The following is a 17809-nucleotide window of genomic DNA, read 5'->3' as shown; positions in this document are numbered from 1 at the left end:
ACATTCTAGCCAATAGACTAGCGTTTCTCAGGCCTCCGACACTTACCACCACCTGGGGGAACCATCAATATAAATGTTATACGACAATTCCACGCAGTTTCCTGGGCCCTCCATGATGTGATCACCCATCCCATCAGGCCTGTTACTACTAAGCACAATGGCAGTGATACCAGTACTAAATTAAAGGAGGAAAGCTTCTTATAAGGCTACTAATAAGTTGGATCAAGCCTTAGATCGATACGGACGAATACTAAGTGAAAGACTACCTATAATAGATTACTTAGGCTTCCTTTAAGCTGTATGAAGGACAGAGACACTTTCTGTAGGCTCCATACAAGTGAGGGATCTTTTATAAGACTGATACATTACACAGATAATAAGTACAAGCTTATAACAAGACATGAGAGCTTACCATTCGAGCGACGGGAGTCTTTGTCTCTTTATTTCTTCGAAGATCCTTCCTAGGTGCCAAGCAATCCAGCTACATAGCTATACTAGCTATAGCTAGAGAGTCCTAGAACGCCTAGCCTTCATCTAACTAACTTGTCTTCTCCAGAACATCTTTTACTAAGCTTTATGACTATACGGAAGTGCCCGGAAGCCAATAATTGAACTTCAATTATCAAGACGTTTACTCAAGAGGGCATTGCAATACCTTCGTAGCGTTCCCTCGAACATATCTCCGGAAAGAAAGTTAGCTAGGAGGTCGATCTTGGTATCATTTTGAAGCTTAAAGGACGCCCTATCCGATTCAACAATAAAAACTGATTCGAAAATGCCCGCGTTAAGGTCTGTTTTCATTGGCCCTGTCACATATACAGTTAAGCAATTTGATGGATATCAGCGCACCACTAACTTCAACAAAGAATACACTCCACCATTACTTCTGGGAGCACTTCAAACAAAACTTTGTCTCTGACATCCCATGTACCTACCACTTAATGTGCCCATGCAACAGATGCTACACACGTAATTATAGCTAGCTTCACATGTAATCATTAAATTATCCAGCTGTGTCGCTCAATGCGGCACAGTCTGTCAGCTATAGTCTTTGCTACAACAATCACTTGTTTTTATATCATTCACGTTACAGGCTGTAAAGTCTTAATAATAATAATAATAATAATAATAATAATATGCTATACGCTATAATAACACACTGTAATTTGTTCTGCTGTGTACAGTAGACTCTCGCTATTCCGGCTCTCTGAAGTACGGCCACCTCGATATACCGGCCATTTGGCTTAGCACGGAATGCTAGCTATAATTATGTTTACTGCACAAAACTCACCCTGAAGAACGGCCACTCGCTATTCCGTTTACCGGCCAGTGCTAGCTGTCCCAAACAAGGTTTTCAATGTAATTTTATACGTATATTACGGCGGATATGACGTTTTAGGTGTGGTTTAGCAAATAAAATTGGATTACTACTTTTGCGGTTCTTGTCTCAAGGATAATGTAGGATAATCAATCATTATGTTCTCTATTTAAGTGTAATCCAATTTTATTTGCTAAACCACACCCAAAACGTCATATCTGGCCGTAATATACGTATAAAATTACATTGAACCTTGTTTGGGACAGCCAGCACTGACCGGTAAACGGAATAGCGAGTGGCCGTACTGGTATAGGGCCTGCACTGGTCACTGTTTTGCATTGTTATTATAGTAACTTGTTAGTGTATAACAATTAAAACATGAGTGTATATACGGAAACCCATGTGATGGTAGCTATAATAATTATTAATTATATAAAGAGGATGAATGTTCTGATGATCAAAGAGTTATTCAAGTGTATCTAGCCTGTATACATGCATGTAATTATTATAGTAGCAATCAAACATTTTTTTTGCGCTTGCTCTCAGCACCCTCCTACTAGCTGCATTTCCTAGAAACACCACTGTGCTCAGAGAGGTATAATTATGGTATACTGTGTGCATGTGTGTGTATAGACTGCTACAGCTGCTCAGGGATCAATGAAGTGCTAACAAGAGTTTCTATAATAATATATAGGCATCTATAGTATCGTTTTTTTGGATTGTAATTTGCAGATTTGCAGTTATAGCTATAATTATAGGTTTATTTACTTGGAATGCCATCGAAGCCTTTCAGAAGAGTGAGTAGCAAAACTCGTCCATGGAGTGTTGCTACTCTACTTAGTAGATAATTTTATATAGCTCTGCACTATAATTATAGTGCTAGCTGGCTTTATTGCATGTAACTATACTACCTAGCTTTTTGTATTAATTGTACCTGTTGTTTTGATGTATCAAATGTGTTCTCCCATATGTGACAGGGCCTAGGAAAACGACCCTTATCGCGCAAACTAATAAAAACATTTATGACACAAAATATAAACTTGCTGATTTTTCCCACCTTCTGATTTTCTTTCATAATATGCAACTTGAAAGCCTCCTCTACACTTGTGCGAAGTTTTTAGGCCTAAAAACGCTAAGCAATGGCCAAGCGAGCAGTCTAAAGACAGCCACTAAAACGTTGCACGATCACGAAATTAAATTCACGTAACACGGAGAAATATCCGATAAGTATTCCGTTGTCAAGGGGAATTCCCCGCGGCTAAAATTCAAGGTTTGTGCGAGCTGCATGCAAGACTTGCAGGTGCATCTTCTTCTAGCGCTTGGCAACTCTTTAAAAAGATGTCTAGCTCCAAGAAAGCTGCACAGGCCATTAATGAAATGGTACAGTTTGGGCAGAGTGACCAATCAGAACTACTCAAGGTCATAGAGGACTATTTTGATGACTGGGACTGCACGTCACCGTCTGAAGATGGTAAGCACTACTACTTGTACTAAGAGATAATTATTACATTGAAACACTAATAGAAGATGAACCATCTCATGATCATGATGAGAGTCTCAACTTCACAGGTATGCTATTAAACTAAACAAAAAAAATAGCAATACTTTTCAAAAAATAATTAATGTTTTCAGATGACTATGGGTTGGACATGGACGGGTTGGATGAGATGGAGGAAGGTGGCTACGGACCCTCATCAGGCAGTCCTCATGACAGAGGTAAGCTTTCTGCAAATCTTAAATAAACAAATGCAATAAGTAACAGGTGCAACAAACTTTATTTCAGGTGCCAGTGGTAGTCAGCAACAAGGTGATCTTGATGGCAGTGGTAAGCTTCCTCCTCAACGAATAAATGCAATAAGTGACATGAAACATTTTTTCAGGCGTTAGTGATGAGGATGAGAACGATGATCAACCACTAACGTCACAGCAGCAGTTAGATGATGCCCTTTCCAGACTACCCCGGAATCTGCCTCCCACCACACCGAGGGCACTCACTCCAGAGGAGCTGGAGAAGCAGGAGAAGGAGACTGTGGAAAAATTTGTTCAAGGTGGATGTGGGTGCCACAAAAACAAGGGAACTGACTGCTCAAAACACTACACCATCGAGTACCTGCTAGCGATGCGATGTAGTTGTTTTGAGTTAACCAAGCATGACTTGGACATGGTGTTGTTGGGGCAACTCATGGCTTCAATGAATATGTCGGAACAGGTGGTAACGGAATCGAGGCACCCAGGGACTCCCAGGAAACGGGTGAGGATTGCCTACCATCATCAAGGACACCCTGTGTGCGCTCGTATGTATCGGTTCCTCAACGTTGTTGGTGAGTTAAAGACTAGCAAAGGAGAACATAATTATAAAACACCATCATTGCAAAACACTTACCCAACAGGTGAGAGTAGACTGGACAATCTGATCTCAAACCTGAAGGATAATGGGCTTGTGCCAAGGGTGCATGGGAACACGCACCGCCTTCCGAAGAACACCTTATCTCATGAAGATATTAAGAACATCCTTCAATTCCTCCTGAACTATTCGGAGGCAAACGGAGTTCTTTTGCCCGGGCGAGTACCTGGGTACAGTAGCTCTGATATCAAGCTGCTGCCATCCAGCACATCTAAGCGGTGTATATGGAAGCTGTACATTGAAGCAATGGGTAAGGAGGAAAGTCGGGCAGCCGCTTACAGGACTTTTTGTCGACTATGGCAGCAATTACTACCATACCTTGTTCTGATGAAGCCAATGACTGACCTGTGCTGGGTGTGCCAAAAAAACAGCACAGCTGTATTGCGAGCAGTCAACGATCCCGAGAGTATCAAATCCTCCACGCTCAAGGCCTTCGAGGATCACTTGACACTGGTGCAGCTCGAGCGATCGTACTATCGGACGACTTTGGATCAGTGCAAAGAGTCGATAAGGGAGCACTTCACTACAGCAGCTGTGGAGTTTCAGCCACCCCCTCTCTTCTCAACTCCCCCTGCTAACTCAGTGCCAATCAAGGCCCACTACAGCTTTGACTATGCACAACAGGTGTGTATGTGTCTGTGTGGGAGGAGTTAAAACGAATGTAACTAAGTATGTGTGTGTGTGTGGGAGGAGTTGGGAGGAGTTGAAAAGAATATAACTAAGTATGTGTGTGTGTGTGGGAGGAGTTGGAACGAATGTAACTATGTGTGTGGGAGGAGTTGAAACGAGTGTGCATGTGTGTGTGTGTGTATGTGTCTGTGTGGGAGGAGTTAAAACCAATGTAACTAAGTATGTGTGTGTGTGTGGGAGGAGTTGGGAGGAGTTGAAAAGAATGTAACTAAGTATGTGTGTGTGTGTGTGGGAGGAGTTGGAACGAATGTAACTATGTGTGTGGGAGGAGTTGGAACGAGTGTGTGCGCGTGTGTGTGTGTGTGTGTGTGTGTGTGTCTGTGTGGGAGGAGTTGAAACGAATGTAACTAAGTATGTGTGTGTGGGAGGAGTTGGAACGAGCGTGCATGTGTGTGTGTGTGTATGTGTCTGTGTGGGAGGAGTTAAAACCAATGTAACTAAGTATGTGTGTGTGTGTGTGGGAGGAGTTGGGAGGAGTTGAAAAGAATTTAACTAAGTATGTGTGTGTGTGTGTGGGAGGAGTTGGAACGAATGTAACTATGTGTGTGGGAGGAGTTGGAACGAGTGTGTGCGCGTGTGTGTGTGTGTGTGTGTGTATGTGTCTGTGTGGGAGGAGTTGAAACGAATGTAACTAAGTATGTGTGTGTGTGTGTGTGTGGGAGGAGTTGGGAGGAGTTGAAAAGAATGTAACTAAGTATGTGTGTGTGTGTGTGGGAGGAGTTGGAACGAATGTAACTATGTGTGTGGGAGGAGTTGGAACGAGTGTGTGCGCGTGTGTGTGTGTGTGTGTGTGTGTGTGTGTCTGTGTGGGAGGAGTTGAAACGAATGTAACTAAGTGTGTGTGTGTGGGAGGAGTTGAAACGAGTGTGCATGTGTGTGTGTGTGTATGTGTCTGTGTGGGAGGAGTTAAAACGAATGTAACTAAGTATGTGTGTGTGTGTGGGAGGAGTTGGGAGGAGTTGAAAAGAATGTAACTAAGTATGTGTGTGTGTGTGGGAGGAGTTGGAACGAATGTAACTATGTGTGTGGGAGGAGTTGAAACGAGTGTGCATGTGTGTGTGTGTGTATGTGTCTGTGTGGGAGGAGTTAAAACCAATGTAACTAAGTATGTGTGTGTGTGTGGGAGGAGTTGGGAGGAGTTGAAAAGAATGTAACTAAGTATGTGTGTGTGTGTGTGGGAGGAGTTGGAACGAATGTAACTATGTGTGTGGGAGGAGTTGGAACGAGTGTGTGCGCGTGTGTGTGTGTGTGTGTGTGTGTGTGTCTGTGTGGGAGGAGTTGAAACGAATGTAACTAAGTATGTGTGTGTGTGTGGGAGGAGTTGGGAGGAGTTGAAAAGAATGTAACTAAGTATGTGTGTGTGTGTGTGGGAGGAGTTGGAACGAATGTAACTATGTGTGTGGGAGGAGTTGGAACGAGTGTGTGCGCGTGTGTGTGTGTGTGTGTGTGTGTGTCTGTGTGGGAGGAGTTGAAACGAATGTAACTAAGTATGTGTGTGTGGGAGGAGTTGGAACGAGCGTGCATGTGTGTGTGTGTGTATGTGTCTGTGTGGGAGGAGTTAAAACCAATGTAACTAAGTATGTGTGTGTGTGTGTGGGAGGAGTTGGGAGGAGTTGAAAAGAATGTAACTAAGTATGTGTGTGTGTGTGTGGGAGGAGTTGGAACGAATGTAACTATGTGTGTGGGAGGAGTTGGAACGAGTGTGTGCGCGTGTGTGTGTGTGTGTGTGTGTGTATGTGTCTGTGTGGGAGGAGTTGAAACGAATGTAACTAAGTATGTGTGTGTGTGTGTGTGTGGGAGGAGTTGGGAGGAGTTGAAAAGAATGTAACTAAGTATGTGTGTGTGTGTGTGGGAGGAGTTGGAACGAGTGTGCATGTGTGTGTGTGTGTATGTGTCTGTGTGGGAGGAGTTAAAACGAATGTAACTAAGTATGTGTGTGTGTGTGGGAGGAGTTGGGAGGAGTTGAAAAGAATGTAACTAAGTATGTGTGTGTCTGTGTGGGAGGAGTTCGTATGTGTGGGGAGAGGGACGTGTAGGCATGTGTGTGGGCGTGTGTAGGCGTGTGTACATGTATGCGTGTGTGTGATTTAACGAACCTTTTTTCTTTTCAGGTGCACTTCCCAAGTAACCCTCTCCAACCAGGTCCCATCTACTTCTTGACCCCTAGGAAGTGTGCTGTATTTGGAATTGCATGTGAGGCCATTCCCAGACAGATCAACTTTCTGTGTGATGAAGCTGGTGATTGTGGGAAAGGGGCCAACACGGTTATCAGCCAGCTTCACTACTTCTTCGAGCACCACAGCCTGGGTGAGCAACAACATAGAAAAATTGAAAAACCGTAATTATTATTACAATGATTGTTTTTACTATAGGAGAGAAAGAAGTGTATCTCCATGCTGATAACTGTACTGGGCAAAACAAGAACAACGCCATGATACAGTACCTTGCCTGGAGAGTCCTGACGAAGAGACACACCAAGATCACCTTGTCCTTCTTGGTTGTTGGGCACACCAAGTTCACTCCAGACTGGTGCTTCGGCTTGTTTAAGCGCCTGTACCGTCGCACCTCCATCGGTAGCCTCAAGGACATGAGCCAAGTTGTGGAGCGCTCTGCAGTGTGCAATGAAGTGCAATTGGTGGTAGGTGATGACGGAGAAGTCATCGTCCCGACCTACGACTGGACAGACTTCTTCGCCACCAGTTTCAAGAAACTACCATCGCTGAAGAAGTACCACCACCTCAGGATGACGTCTTCTATGCCTGGGAAGGTGTATGTTAAGGAGAGATCAGATGGCCAGGAGAATGAGCACACTCTTCTCAAACCTGGTGTCATCTTTGACGAGAACGAGCTACCATCAGAGATACACCCAGCGGGTCTGTCCCTGCAGAGACAATGGTATCTGTACGACAAAATTCGGGAGTTTTGTCCAGAACAGGATAGAGACGTCACATGTCCTCTTCCATCTCATCCTCGACCGTTCAGCAGACAGAACACCCCCCAACGTGAAATCAGTCCCACTCCCACTCCACCATCGTCCCCGTTGTCACCTGCTCCACCTCCACCTAAGAGGCAGCGTGTATGCGGAATTTGCAGGACAGTGGGACATGACAAGAGGAACTGTCCCTCGAATTGAGCTCTCACAACCCTTTAAACCTTTTTTTTTTAGTTCTTCTAAGAACTGCCAACAAACAAAAGAATTTGCTGTGTACAACAGAAGGGGTGCGTACATTTAATAGCCTCACCTACAACATTATCGAAGGGGTGCGTAAAATTAAATACACACAGTCTTATACTACTTCATGATGAGGCATCAAGCAACTTACCCTTACATGATGAGCACACCTTCATGATGGGCACAGGATCAGAGTGTTCTAAATTCATACAAGATAATTTTTATAAAATTTAATAAAAAACTTTGTATAAGCATCTCTAGCTCTACAGCTTAAATATTCACACAAAAGTTCTCTCTTTTTGCTTACCCATAATTATTGTCTTGTGAGTCGGTGATCCTTTAAATATACTCCTGAAAAGCAGTGAAGAGCCTATAGCTAGCTGGCCAGGCAGCCCTTAACTTTCTGCGGAACCACGAGGGTTCGTAGGATAACGGTAGAGGGCGGCGACGATTTATCCAGGTATACGGAGGTTCACAGAAATCATTGAAATGACGTGGTAATAATCATTGAAATTTAAACGCGGTTTTCTCAAAGGGCGTTGCAATAGTTTAACCGCTCCCACAAACATTATCTTTCGATTGGTAAGTGCTAAGTAGGCGATCTTGGTATCATTTTGACGCTAAAACAACGCTTAATTTGATCCAACAATAAAATAAAATATTACCACCCGCGCGATAAGGGTTGTTTTCCTAGGCCCTGTCACATATAAGTTAGTTAGTTGACTGTTCATAGCAGCTAGCTATAGCTCTACGCAGGCCGGTCTATTATGGGACTTACCCTGGCTAAGAATGCATGGGATTTCCCTATAGTTTTACACAACGTGTGACCGGAAGTGGGCGTAACTCCCAAAAATGTTCGTACTGCGCGCTTGTTAATTTGAAAACCCCCTTTTCTTTTTCTTGGATCTGCTACTAAGTCAAGTTCAGTCGGTAGAGCATCAGACTCTTAATCTGAGGATCATGGGTTTGAGCCCCACATTGGATGAATTTTTGTTCGCTGGTGGCTACGTAGTAATTAGTGGTCTTGAGGCATGCAGTACTAGCAGACTATTACACACATGTATACAGTTACAACGAGTGTTGCAAGCGTGCGCTTGCTAATGCCTCTCGCCACGTTTTTGCTTTCGCTCAAAAGTATTAGTGTTATAGAATAGGTAAATAAATTGCAATGTGCTTTGATTGTTTCACAAGAAAGGGGTGTTCAGCACAGTTAATGGTGCATACTGATCGTCTTAAATGGCCTGTAGCCAACCCTTTTCCCATTGAAGCCGTCATAATTATAGTAGTGATTTTCAAAAGTTCACGTGGTATCTTTAATAAGCCGCCTCGAGGTACGCTTCGTACAGTAATTTGTTGCATTTTGAGTGGGCAGATCAAAGGAAATACTGTGCCAATATCTGCTATATGGCACAGGTCAAGCCATAGTATGGCTGAAGTTACCTAAAGCCCATGCACCCTCCACCTAGTAACCTGAAACGGTCCCTTTTATATAACACTGTTAAACAGATTCAGTGGTAGGCAGAAAATGTTTTTCATGCGTCTGGAGCATTCCACAGCCACCACAAGTAGTTGAAACTAGTTGTCCTCTAAAAGAAGTGATGTGTACACCGAAAGGAATGCAACAAGGAATGCAACAAATCAGTTGTTACACAGCTTACTCGTGCACACATTGGATATAATTATTGGCTCAGTAGTGCCTTTGCCCTCGAGGCCTGTGGCCCTTGCATGGGCCTAAGTCACTACTGAGCCAATAATTATATCCCATGCATGTGGCACTCCTGCATGTGTCACAACTATAACGTGGAAAGAAAAGGGACCGTTTGATAGATCCTTGTAGTAAAACCTCAATGAGGTTCTAGGAAAGCTATAGACAGTGACAATATATCAATGCTTATGGCCTTGTAGAGTGAGAGGACAGTAACTGGGATCATAGCTAGATAACGAGCTACCTCAAGCTAGAAAATATAGAGCCTGAAAGGCCTGAGGAAGAAGCTCTTGTGATGGACCAACTTCTTGGATCTGGTAAGTCTAGAGTAGCATCTGCATGTAGTCTTGATAGCTTCAGTATAACTGTATTTAGGCTAGTTAGTACAGCAGTGGACATCATGAGCCACCATTGAACTTGTAAACCTGAGGTGAAGAAAACATTTCCCGGGAAAAGGACGTCTGCTGATACGACCTCGCAGATAACTTTCTGCAGATCTTGATTGAACTATATAATTATGTCGCCGTGAGAACATTGAGAACACGTCTTTAGCCACTCTGTGCCTTCATACAAATAATTATTGTTTGTGTACATAATTGTGAATGTTTGTAAACAATTGCTAATTAGTGGGGTGGTCAGTTGCTAGGTAACGAAGATGGTGTCAAGATACCTCTGGGGTCTGCGCTACCTGTTACAAGTCATTTCAATGTATGGTTCATGATAATTATTATAATTATGAATTTTTAGAAAATTGTTTTTGTTTTAATTAAAACGGGGAAAGGGTTAAAGGCTCAATACAATGATAGCCTAATGATTTAGCAATAATTATGCAATATTATGTTATGTTACATGTGCAGTCAGGATTATACTCTGATCTTCAGCTAGCTACCCATGCACTGAGCAGCCTCATAGTAGTTTTACGTAATTTTCGTCTTTTCTGATGAACTATAATTATAGATGCATGTATACTGTATTATCATAAAACCAAAATATTGTCTTGTTGGTTACGTTAGCTGATTATCATTGCTTGATTATGTGCATTCGTATCGAGCTAGGGACTCAGGGTGCTGAAACACCCCCTATAAGCTTGGGAACTATTAGTAATCAAGTTTGTACAATAATAATTATTATAGCTTGATCTAGATAAGGCCTAGTATTCAATTTGTGTATTATCATAGTAATAATTATAACAAGAGTGTACGGAAACCCATGTGGTGGTTAGAGAGGATGGACGTTCTGATGATCAAAATTCTATTACACATGTAAAGTCTATACATGCATCTATAGGCATTGAGTGTTTGTTGGCAATCATTCTTAGATATCATTATAAGCAGAAGAAAAGTCTCGAGTAACAAGCGATTTGACTAGATTTTGGTTACGCGGTGGGCGGTATGAAATCATAACCGCGGCTATTCGGTTAATTGGGACTGTGCAGGTTGACCTCGAATCTAATGACTAATTTGTGACTTTGTCTCGAATTGTTATGCTCTCCAGGAGCGTAGCCAGGATTTTTTGGAAGAGGGGGCAAAACCTATCAGCCGCACAGCGCCGAAATTTTGACCGGAAGCCACGCCTCTTAATTATGATGTCATAATTTATTTCTCTATTAATTTTAGTTGGGTGTGGCCTGATGTTTAGAAAGCTAGTTTAGCAAAGAACAAGAACTGTCTATAGATTTAGACCAGAATAGCTCACAGTTTAGGGACTAAATCGTTTTGCTTGCCTACTAGCTAGCTAACTGCAGCAAGATTGGGAAGAAAGGGAGTGCTCAGCAAGATAATCAGCTACTCTAACCTGAGCTGAGTAGTAGAGATCCAGAAAAAGGGGGGGCATTTGCCCCCTTTGCCACCCCCTGCCTACGCCACTGCTCTCTATTTAAACTTTCATACTTCAAATCACACCCAAAACGTCATATCCGGCCGTAATAAACGTACATTAAAAACCTAGCTTGGGGCAGCCAGAACTACAGTATATACGGAGGCGTGGCCGCACTTCAAGTCTGATCAAGCTAGCAATTTATAACGACTGGTATATTGAAGTGACTACTTAATTCAGAGACCCTGATGTGAGACCCTGATGTAGAATCATACATGCAGTATAGGCTTGTTAATTTGTAAAATTATGAGGTTATCAATTAAGCCCTTGCTCTTGTGACCATATCCAGTAGACTGCATGTCATCCATTTTGCACTGAACATTCTATCATGCATGCATATTTATTATCTTAGTATATTCACAGTGCAATTGTTGTTCTCACCTCAGATTCTGCACAAGTAGTTCGTATCCTAGAGCTGACACTGAAAAATGAAGGTGATGTAACCACCAAAGTTAACGGTGAGATTCATTATTAGGTGTACACTGAGTGGCGGTCATTTACTGACTAGCAACAGATGCTCCTTTTGTTATAGTATTAATCCACCCCTCACAAGGGTCTATAGTGCTTCATATTAACCACTTTTTATCGTTTTCTCCAGAGAACAATCGACTTCTTATTGCTTGCAAGTTTGGGTACACTGCAATTGTCCGTTATCTGATCAATCAGTGCAATGTGGATGTCAATAGTGAGTGAATATCTTTGTACGCTGATTGCTAATGGCATGCATCACTTTACCTTTCTACCTACCCATTAATTGTGTATGTCTCAACAATGATATCTTATACCTTATGCAATGTTAGGCCCCCCATAACTCATTGTGTATGTCTTGAGTATAATTATATATACACCACTTACTCTGGGTATAGTTGGGTAGGTGCAGTATGGGACATGTAGAGGTGTTCAGGCAATAGTTGTTGGTGACGTTCATTAGTTATGGTTTCTGAGACAATGTATTGTGCATTCCTGACACTGTCCTGACTCACCACTATAGGAGCTGTGACCAGTGATGGACTAACTCCACTGGGAATGGCAGTCAGAGAGGGGAAGCTGGACACTATCAAGTACCTCATCACAGAGTGCAATGTGGATATCAATAGTAAGTTAGTATACGCATGCATGCACTGTAATGACATATATTACTTGACCTTTCTATATCCCAACCCATTGCGTGTACGTCTCAAATGATACTTTACAGTAGCAGCCAATATAAAGTACCCGTTCCGTTTACGTAGTACGTCCGTAGTACGCATATAATGCGTTTTTTCTTGTTCAACCATTGTCATACCCATGCATGCAGCTCTGCACGCAGCTATATATAGCTATATAATTATTGTAAAGTTATAGTTAGCTGTATAATTATATAGATATTAGCGTTTTCTAACCTTGCAGAACAGAGCTAGGACTCATATTTATATAATTATAGAGACTGCAGACATTAATATCTTTTTAATGAGAAGTTGAATGAGAAGTGTGAATGGTGCGTTATAATTATGTATAGATGAAGAGCTATAGGCTTAATTACAGCTAGACATAAGCCATAGCATAGCTAAGTACTTGAGATGACTAGGATTGTCTCTTTGTTTGCTACTTTTCTACAACATACTTGCAACATGTAACGGTAAATAACGGTACAATAAATTTCAACGTTTTTAATAATTATGATGGTGTAAAAACGGAAACGTTATGAAACGTACTACGGGTGTACTATGTAAACGGAACGGGTACTTTATATTGACCGCTACTGTAGGATCACGATAAAATCCATGCCGTACGTCCATCACAGACAGACAGATGACTATATTATAGAGACTCACTTCACTCGCCCCTATAAAGCGCCTCATACTCAGGTGCAGGACTGGGACTATAGGCCTGTACCAAATATTCCGGAATAATTTTTTGAATAATAGGCAGTCTTGTTTACAATGTGAATAATAAACCACTGTGAAAATATATCCCACATTTTACGTATCAGTAAATCTAATTGTTATTCCAATCACATTTGAAAAAATGTAGTGTGCTAATAAAAATTTATTATTAGCTGCTGAAATTAAAAAAATTAATAATAGCTTAACCCTTTCCCGGCTTTAGCCGTTATATAACGGCAGCGGTAGTGATAATTTTCAAAAATCGTTGTGGGCGCTGTGTTGGAGCTATGCGGACACTGTAGGTACCAGCACATGCGCATTGGGCTGCTCTTTCACGTGGTATCTTTAATATCTTGCCTCGAGGTACACTTCGTGCAGTACTGTCGAAAGAAAAGTGACCGTTTGATAATGGCTATAATTATACAAGATCTTCATAGTACAACCTCAGCAAGGTTCTAGGGCAGCTAGACAGTGAGAATAACGATGCTTATGGCCTTGTTGAGTAAGAGGACAGTGACTGGGATCATACCAAGAGAGTAAACTACTTTTCAGAGGTCAAGCTATAAATATAGAGCCTGAAGAGCCGGAGGAAGAAGCTCCTGAGCATGAACCAAAGTCCTGGACCTTGTAAGTAACTATGGAGTATCATAATGTAGTCAGGATAGCTTCAGTATGGTATGCTTAGTCTAGTTAGTACACAAGTGGACATCATAAGCCACCATTGAACTGCTGATCCTGATTGAACCATATCACCGTGAGAACATTGAGAACACTTACTTAGTGTCTTTAGTTATTTCATGCCTTCATACAATAATTATTGTTAATGCATGTTTATAATTGTGAAATGTGTAAAAAAAATCGTTAATTAGTGGGGGTCAGTGGCAGATCCAGGAAATATGAAAGGGGGGTTCCAAACTACGAGCGCGCAGTGTGAGTAGTGAAAGTCGCGCGTAGCGCGAAATTTTTTGGGGTTACGCCCACTTCCGGTCACACGTGACTAGGTAAAATCCCAGGGGAAGGTCCCATAATAAACTTGCGTAGAGCTAACTAGCTCTGCTACGAACAGTCAACTAGCTAACCTAGGCTAACCTGAACACTCCTTTGGCAGTTGATGCATCAGAACAACAGGTACAATCATTGAATCAAGCTACAACACTGATAAAATAATAGCTACAATACTGATAAATAGCTAGCTGGTAGCTGTAGTAAAGCCACAATAGCTTAGTCTGAAAGGGGGGATCCATGGCACCCTGGGATCCCCCCTGGATCCGCCACTGGGGGTGGTCAGTTGTTAGGTAATGATGATGATGTCATGGTACCCCCAGATCTGGGCTACCTGTAGGAAATAGTTGCAAGTGATTACAATGCATTGTTCATGAGATATTATGTATTTTTGAAGAAAAATGTGTATTTATTCTGTATTTTTTTTTTTTAATTAAAGCCGGGAAAGGGTTAATGGTGCTTTATAATTTGTAGGTGTTTTATTTCGTTGCTGTGAATGTTGGATAATTTGAATAATATATAGGTGTCATCAATTTGAATGAAAGCACCGCATGCAGGTGCTCATGCATGCATGCCTCGGTGGAGATGCCAAAGCTACATAACATAAAGCTTATACACGTATAGTATGCGGTACACATGATGAACATTTTTTAATTTGCATGCTGCATGCAAACTCAAAGAGTGGGTAATGATCGACCTTGTTTGTTGTTAAAAACGATCGATGCCAAAAGTTCAAGCCAAGGTTAATAGCTGCATCAGTAGAGCCTTGCATGCAGCTCTCTTCTCAGTGTTGCAGTTACCAATAGCTAGCGTTCTAGTGCAGAGCTAACTATACTAAGTAGAGTAGCAACACTCCATGGACAAATTTCGCTACGCACTCTTCTGAAAAGGCTGTAATGGCATTCCAAGTAAGCATTATTTTGCAAATCTACAAATTAAAATCCAAGTAAGCATAATACTCTTACTTGCACTTGATTCATCCTTGAGCAGCTGTAGCAGTCTACACAGACACACACACACACAGATCTAGACACACACACACACAAACACACTACCATATACCTCGCTTGCGCATGCGCACCGAGGCATATAATGAGCCCAAGCAGCAGAAAAGTTTACCCTTTGCGATGTAACTATTGCGTTCTGGTAAGGATCGTGTGTATTTACTAGTAGATTTTGCGATTTTATTATTGCGAATTGATCAACCCTCGCAAAGTTCACATATAATTATGTTTGATGCTCGCAATACATTCTATACTAGCTATTAAAATACGAAAAGAATGGAGGAATATAGAGGTATAGAGTTAGCAAAAAGGAGAGCATGTATAATTATATCAGGAAGTCGTGTGAGGGTAGAAGGACGGTAGAAGGGTGAAAATGAGTGTGGGTATGCAGTGCTAGAGATGTTCTACCAGTCTAGATTGTGTATTTAGATTCTATCCATAGAATATCCAAGGACAGTGAGTTGTGAGTCAGATCCATACGCAAACATGCGCTTTGTGGGTGAGTTCAGTTCTATTGTACAATGTTTTTGTATTTCCTCGAAACTGTCTTCATCAATGATGTTGGCTGATGCACCTGTATCTATCATCACTGTAACAGGGATGTCATAATGAGCCCAAGCAGCAGAAAAGTTTACCCTTTGCGATGTAACTATTATTAGCGATGTAACTATTATTAGCGATGTAACTATTATTGCGATGTAACTATTAGTGACCATTGGTGCTTTGGAATGGGTAGAGTTTCCGAGTACGTATAGGTACTCGTCGTCGCTACTGCTTGTATTATCTGACTCTGTGTCTGGTCTGGGTGCAGTTCCAACTTGTCGTATACGTCTAGTTCCTTTCCATTGTTGTTTACTGCGTGGCATTGTTGTTTTGGACAAACATACTCGAGCAAAATGGTTGGGTTTGTCGCATTTCTTGCAAGTTTTTCCGATTGCGGGGCACGGACCTTCCTTGTGGGGCCATGTGAGTCCATACTTTCGACATTGGTTCGAAGGGGTGTGAGTTTGCTTCATCGGGAATTTACGTGGAGGTCTCTTCACGTGGAGTTGGTTCACAGACGCAGAGAGTTGTTCCATCCACTAGCCTGGGTCTCGCTCATTTCCATTGATCTGGCTTTGCCAATCAGAGTATCAAGTGTGAGATCGTCACGAAGCGCTATTCTACGGAGTCTTTTCGATAAACAGTTCTGAATAATGGTCGATTTTATTTCACGGTTTAAATCGTTAAACTCACAATTCTGGGCCAACTTCCGGAGTCTTGTTGTGTATTGATCAATAGTTTCTCCAGTGTTTTGAGCAGCAGTGCGAAACTTGAAGATCTCGTAATCAACATTCTTCTTGGGGGCGAAGTATTCATCCAGCTTGTCTATAGCTGTGTCATAGTCATCTCCTGTGTCTGTCAGGGTATCAAAAATTGACTGTGTATCTTCCCCAACTTGATATATGAGAAGAGCTCTCTTTCTTCCTCCATCTGTGATGTTGAGAGCTGCCAAGTATGTTTCAAAACGCCGTTTCCATGCTTTCCATCGCTGTCCTAGCGAGGTAGGGTCTGAGATTGGGTCAAATGGAGTAAGAGATTATAGGCTCAGCCCTGCTTCAGCCATCCTGGTATCCTTGTCGCCAGTTATACTGTTCTACACTCTAGTGAACAGTTAATAGTTTTGCATCGATAATAAATCATTTATCAGTATTAGCATGTGGCTATCTAATAATTACACCAATCAAATAAGTACTAGGACCTGGCTAAAAATAGAAATAGATAAATATAGCTAGTACCATAAACTAATAATGATTACATAAATAAACATTACGTAACTAGAACATTACATGGTTCATGATAATTATTATAATTATGAATTTTTAGAAAATTGTTTGTGTTTTAATTAAAACGGGGAAAGGGTTAAAGGCTCAATCAATGATAGCCTAATGATTTAGCAATAATTATGCAATATTATGTTATGTTACATGTGCAGTCAGGATTATACTCTGATCTTCAGCTAGCTACCCATGCACTGAGCAGCCTCATAGTAGTTTTACGTAATTTTCGTCTTTTCTGATGAACTATAATTATAGATGCATGTATACTGTATTATCATAAAACCAAAATATTGTCTTGTTGGTTACGTTAGCTGATTATCATTGCTTGATTATGTGCATTCGTATCGAGCTAGGGACTCAGGGTGCTGAAACACCCCCTATAAGCTTGGGAACTATTAGTAATCAAGTTTGTACAATAATAATTATTATAGCTTGATCTTGATAAGGCCTAGTATTCAATTTGTGTATTATCGTAGTAATAATTATAACAAGAGTGTACGGAAACCCATGTGGTGGTTAGAGAGGATGGACGTTTTGATGATCAAAATTCTATTACACATGTAAAGTCTATATACATGCATCTATAGGCATTGAGTGTTTGTCGGCAATTCTTAGATATCATTATAAGCAGAAGAAAAGTCTCGAGTAACAAGCGATTTGACTAGATTTTGGTTACGCGGTGGGCGGTATGAAATTATAACCGCGGCTATTCGGTTAATTGGGACTGTGCAGGTTGATCTCGAATCTAATGACTAATTTGCGACTTTGTCTTGAATTGTTATGCTCTCCAAGAGCGTAGCCAGGATTTTTTGGAAGAGGGGGCAAAACCTATCAGCCGCGCAGCGCCGAAATTTTGACCGGAAGCCACGCCTCTTAATTATGATGTCATAATTGATTTCTCTATTTAGTTGGGTGTGGCCTAATGTTTAGAAAGCTAGTTTAGCAAAGAACAAG

The 17809-nt window shown here is 41.5% G+C and overlaps 2 protein-coding genes and 1 long non-coding RNA gene across 6 annotated transcripts in view; 2 read left to right on the top strand and 1 right to left on the bottom strand.

Moving 5' to 3' along the window:
* LOC135338452 (uncharacterized) overlaps positions 1-17809 on the top strand; it is a 92024-nt gene that overhangs the window by 7770 nt on the left and 66445 nt on the right. The gene's annotated exons all lie outside the window — the stretch shown is intronic.
* On the top strand, positions 1582-7911 carry LOC135338462 (uncharacterized). 2 transcript variants are annotated; one of them, XM_064534603.1, is made up of 8 exons: positions 1582-2789; positions 2843-2887; positions 2951-3034; positions 3102-3143; positions 3199-3639; positions 3709-4346; positions 6524-6719; positions 6785-7911. In XM_064534603.1, the coding sequence occupies exons 1-8, from the start codon at positions 2657-2659 to the stop codon at positions 7543-7545; spliced, it is 2340 nt and encodes a 779-aa protein (XP_064390673.1). In that variant the 5' UTR covers positions 1582-2656; the 3' UTR covers positions 7546-7911. The 2 variants fall into 2 exon arrangements, with proteins under 2 accessions (XP_064390673.1, XP_064390672.1); XM_064534602.1 differs by having other exon boundaries at positions 3199-4346.
* LOC135338554 (uncharacterized) lies at positions 2828-8242 on the bottom strand. 3 transcript variants are annotated; one of them, XR_010395566.1, is made up of 9 exons: positions 7892-8242; positions 7736-7783; positions 7235-7474; positions 6856-7165; positions 6509-6715; positions 3702-4333; positions 3429-3651; positions 3092-3345; positions 2828-3043 (listed from the first exon to the last, which is right to left on the bottom strand). It is a non-coding gene; the product is annotated as an uncharacterized LOC135338554 (long non-coding RNA). The 3 variants fall into 3 exon arrangements; XR_010395564.1 differs by having other exon boundaries at positions 3702-3953; positions 4041-4333; positions 6856-7474; positions 7892-8241; XR_010395565.1 differs by having other exon boundaries at positions 3702-3953; positions 4068-4333; positions 6856-7474; positions 7892-8241.

The sequence above is a fragment of the Halichondria panicea genome, chromosome 7 (assembly GCF_963675165.1).
Source record: "Halichondria panicea chromosome 7, odHalPani1.1, whole genome shotgun sequence".
Classification (NCBI taxonomy): Eukaryota; Metazoa; Porifera; class Demospongiae; order Suberitida; family Halichondriidae; genus Halichondria; species Halichondria panicea.
This window is presented reverse-complemented; position numbering and strand designations above follow the sequence as displayed.

Coding starts and splice junctions, on each gene's coding strand:
- LOC135338462 (XM_064534602.1), top strand. CDS start 2,657: ATGTCTAGCTCCAAGAAAGCTGCACAGGCCATTAATGAAATGGTACAG. Junction 3,035..3,101: donor AGGCAGTCCTCATGACAGAG/GTAAGCTTTCTG, acceptor ACTTTATTTCAG/GTGCCAGTGGTAGTCAGCAA. Junction 4,347..6,523: donor GCTTTGACTATGCACAACAG/GTGTGTATGTGT, acceptor TTTTCTTTTCAG/GTGCACTTCCCAAGTAACCC.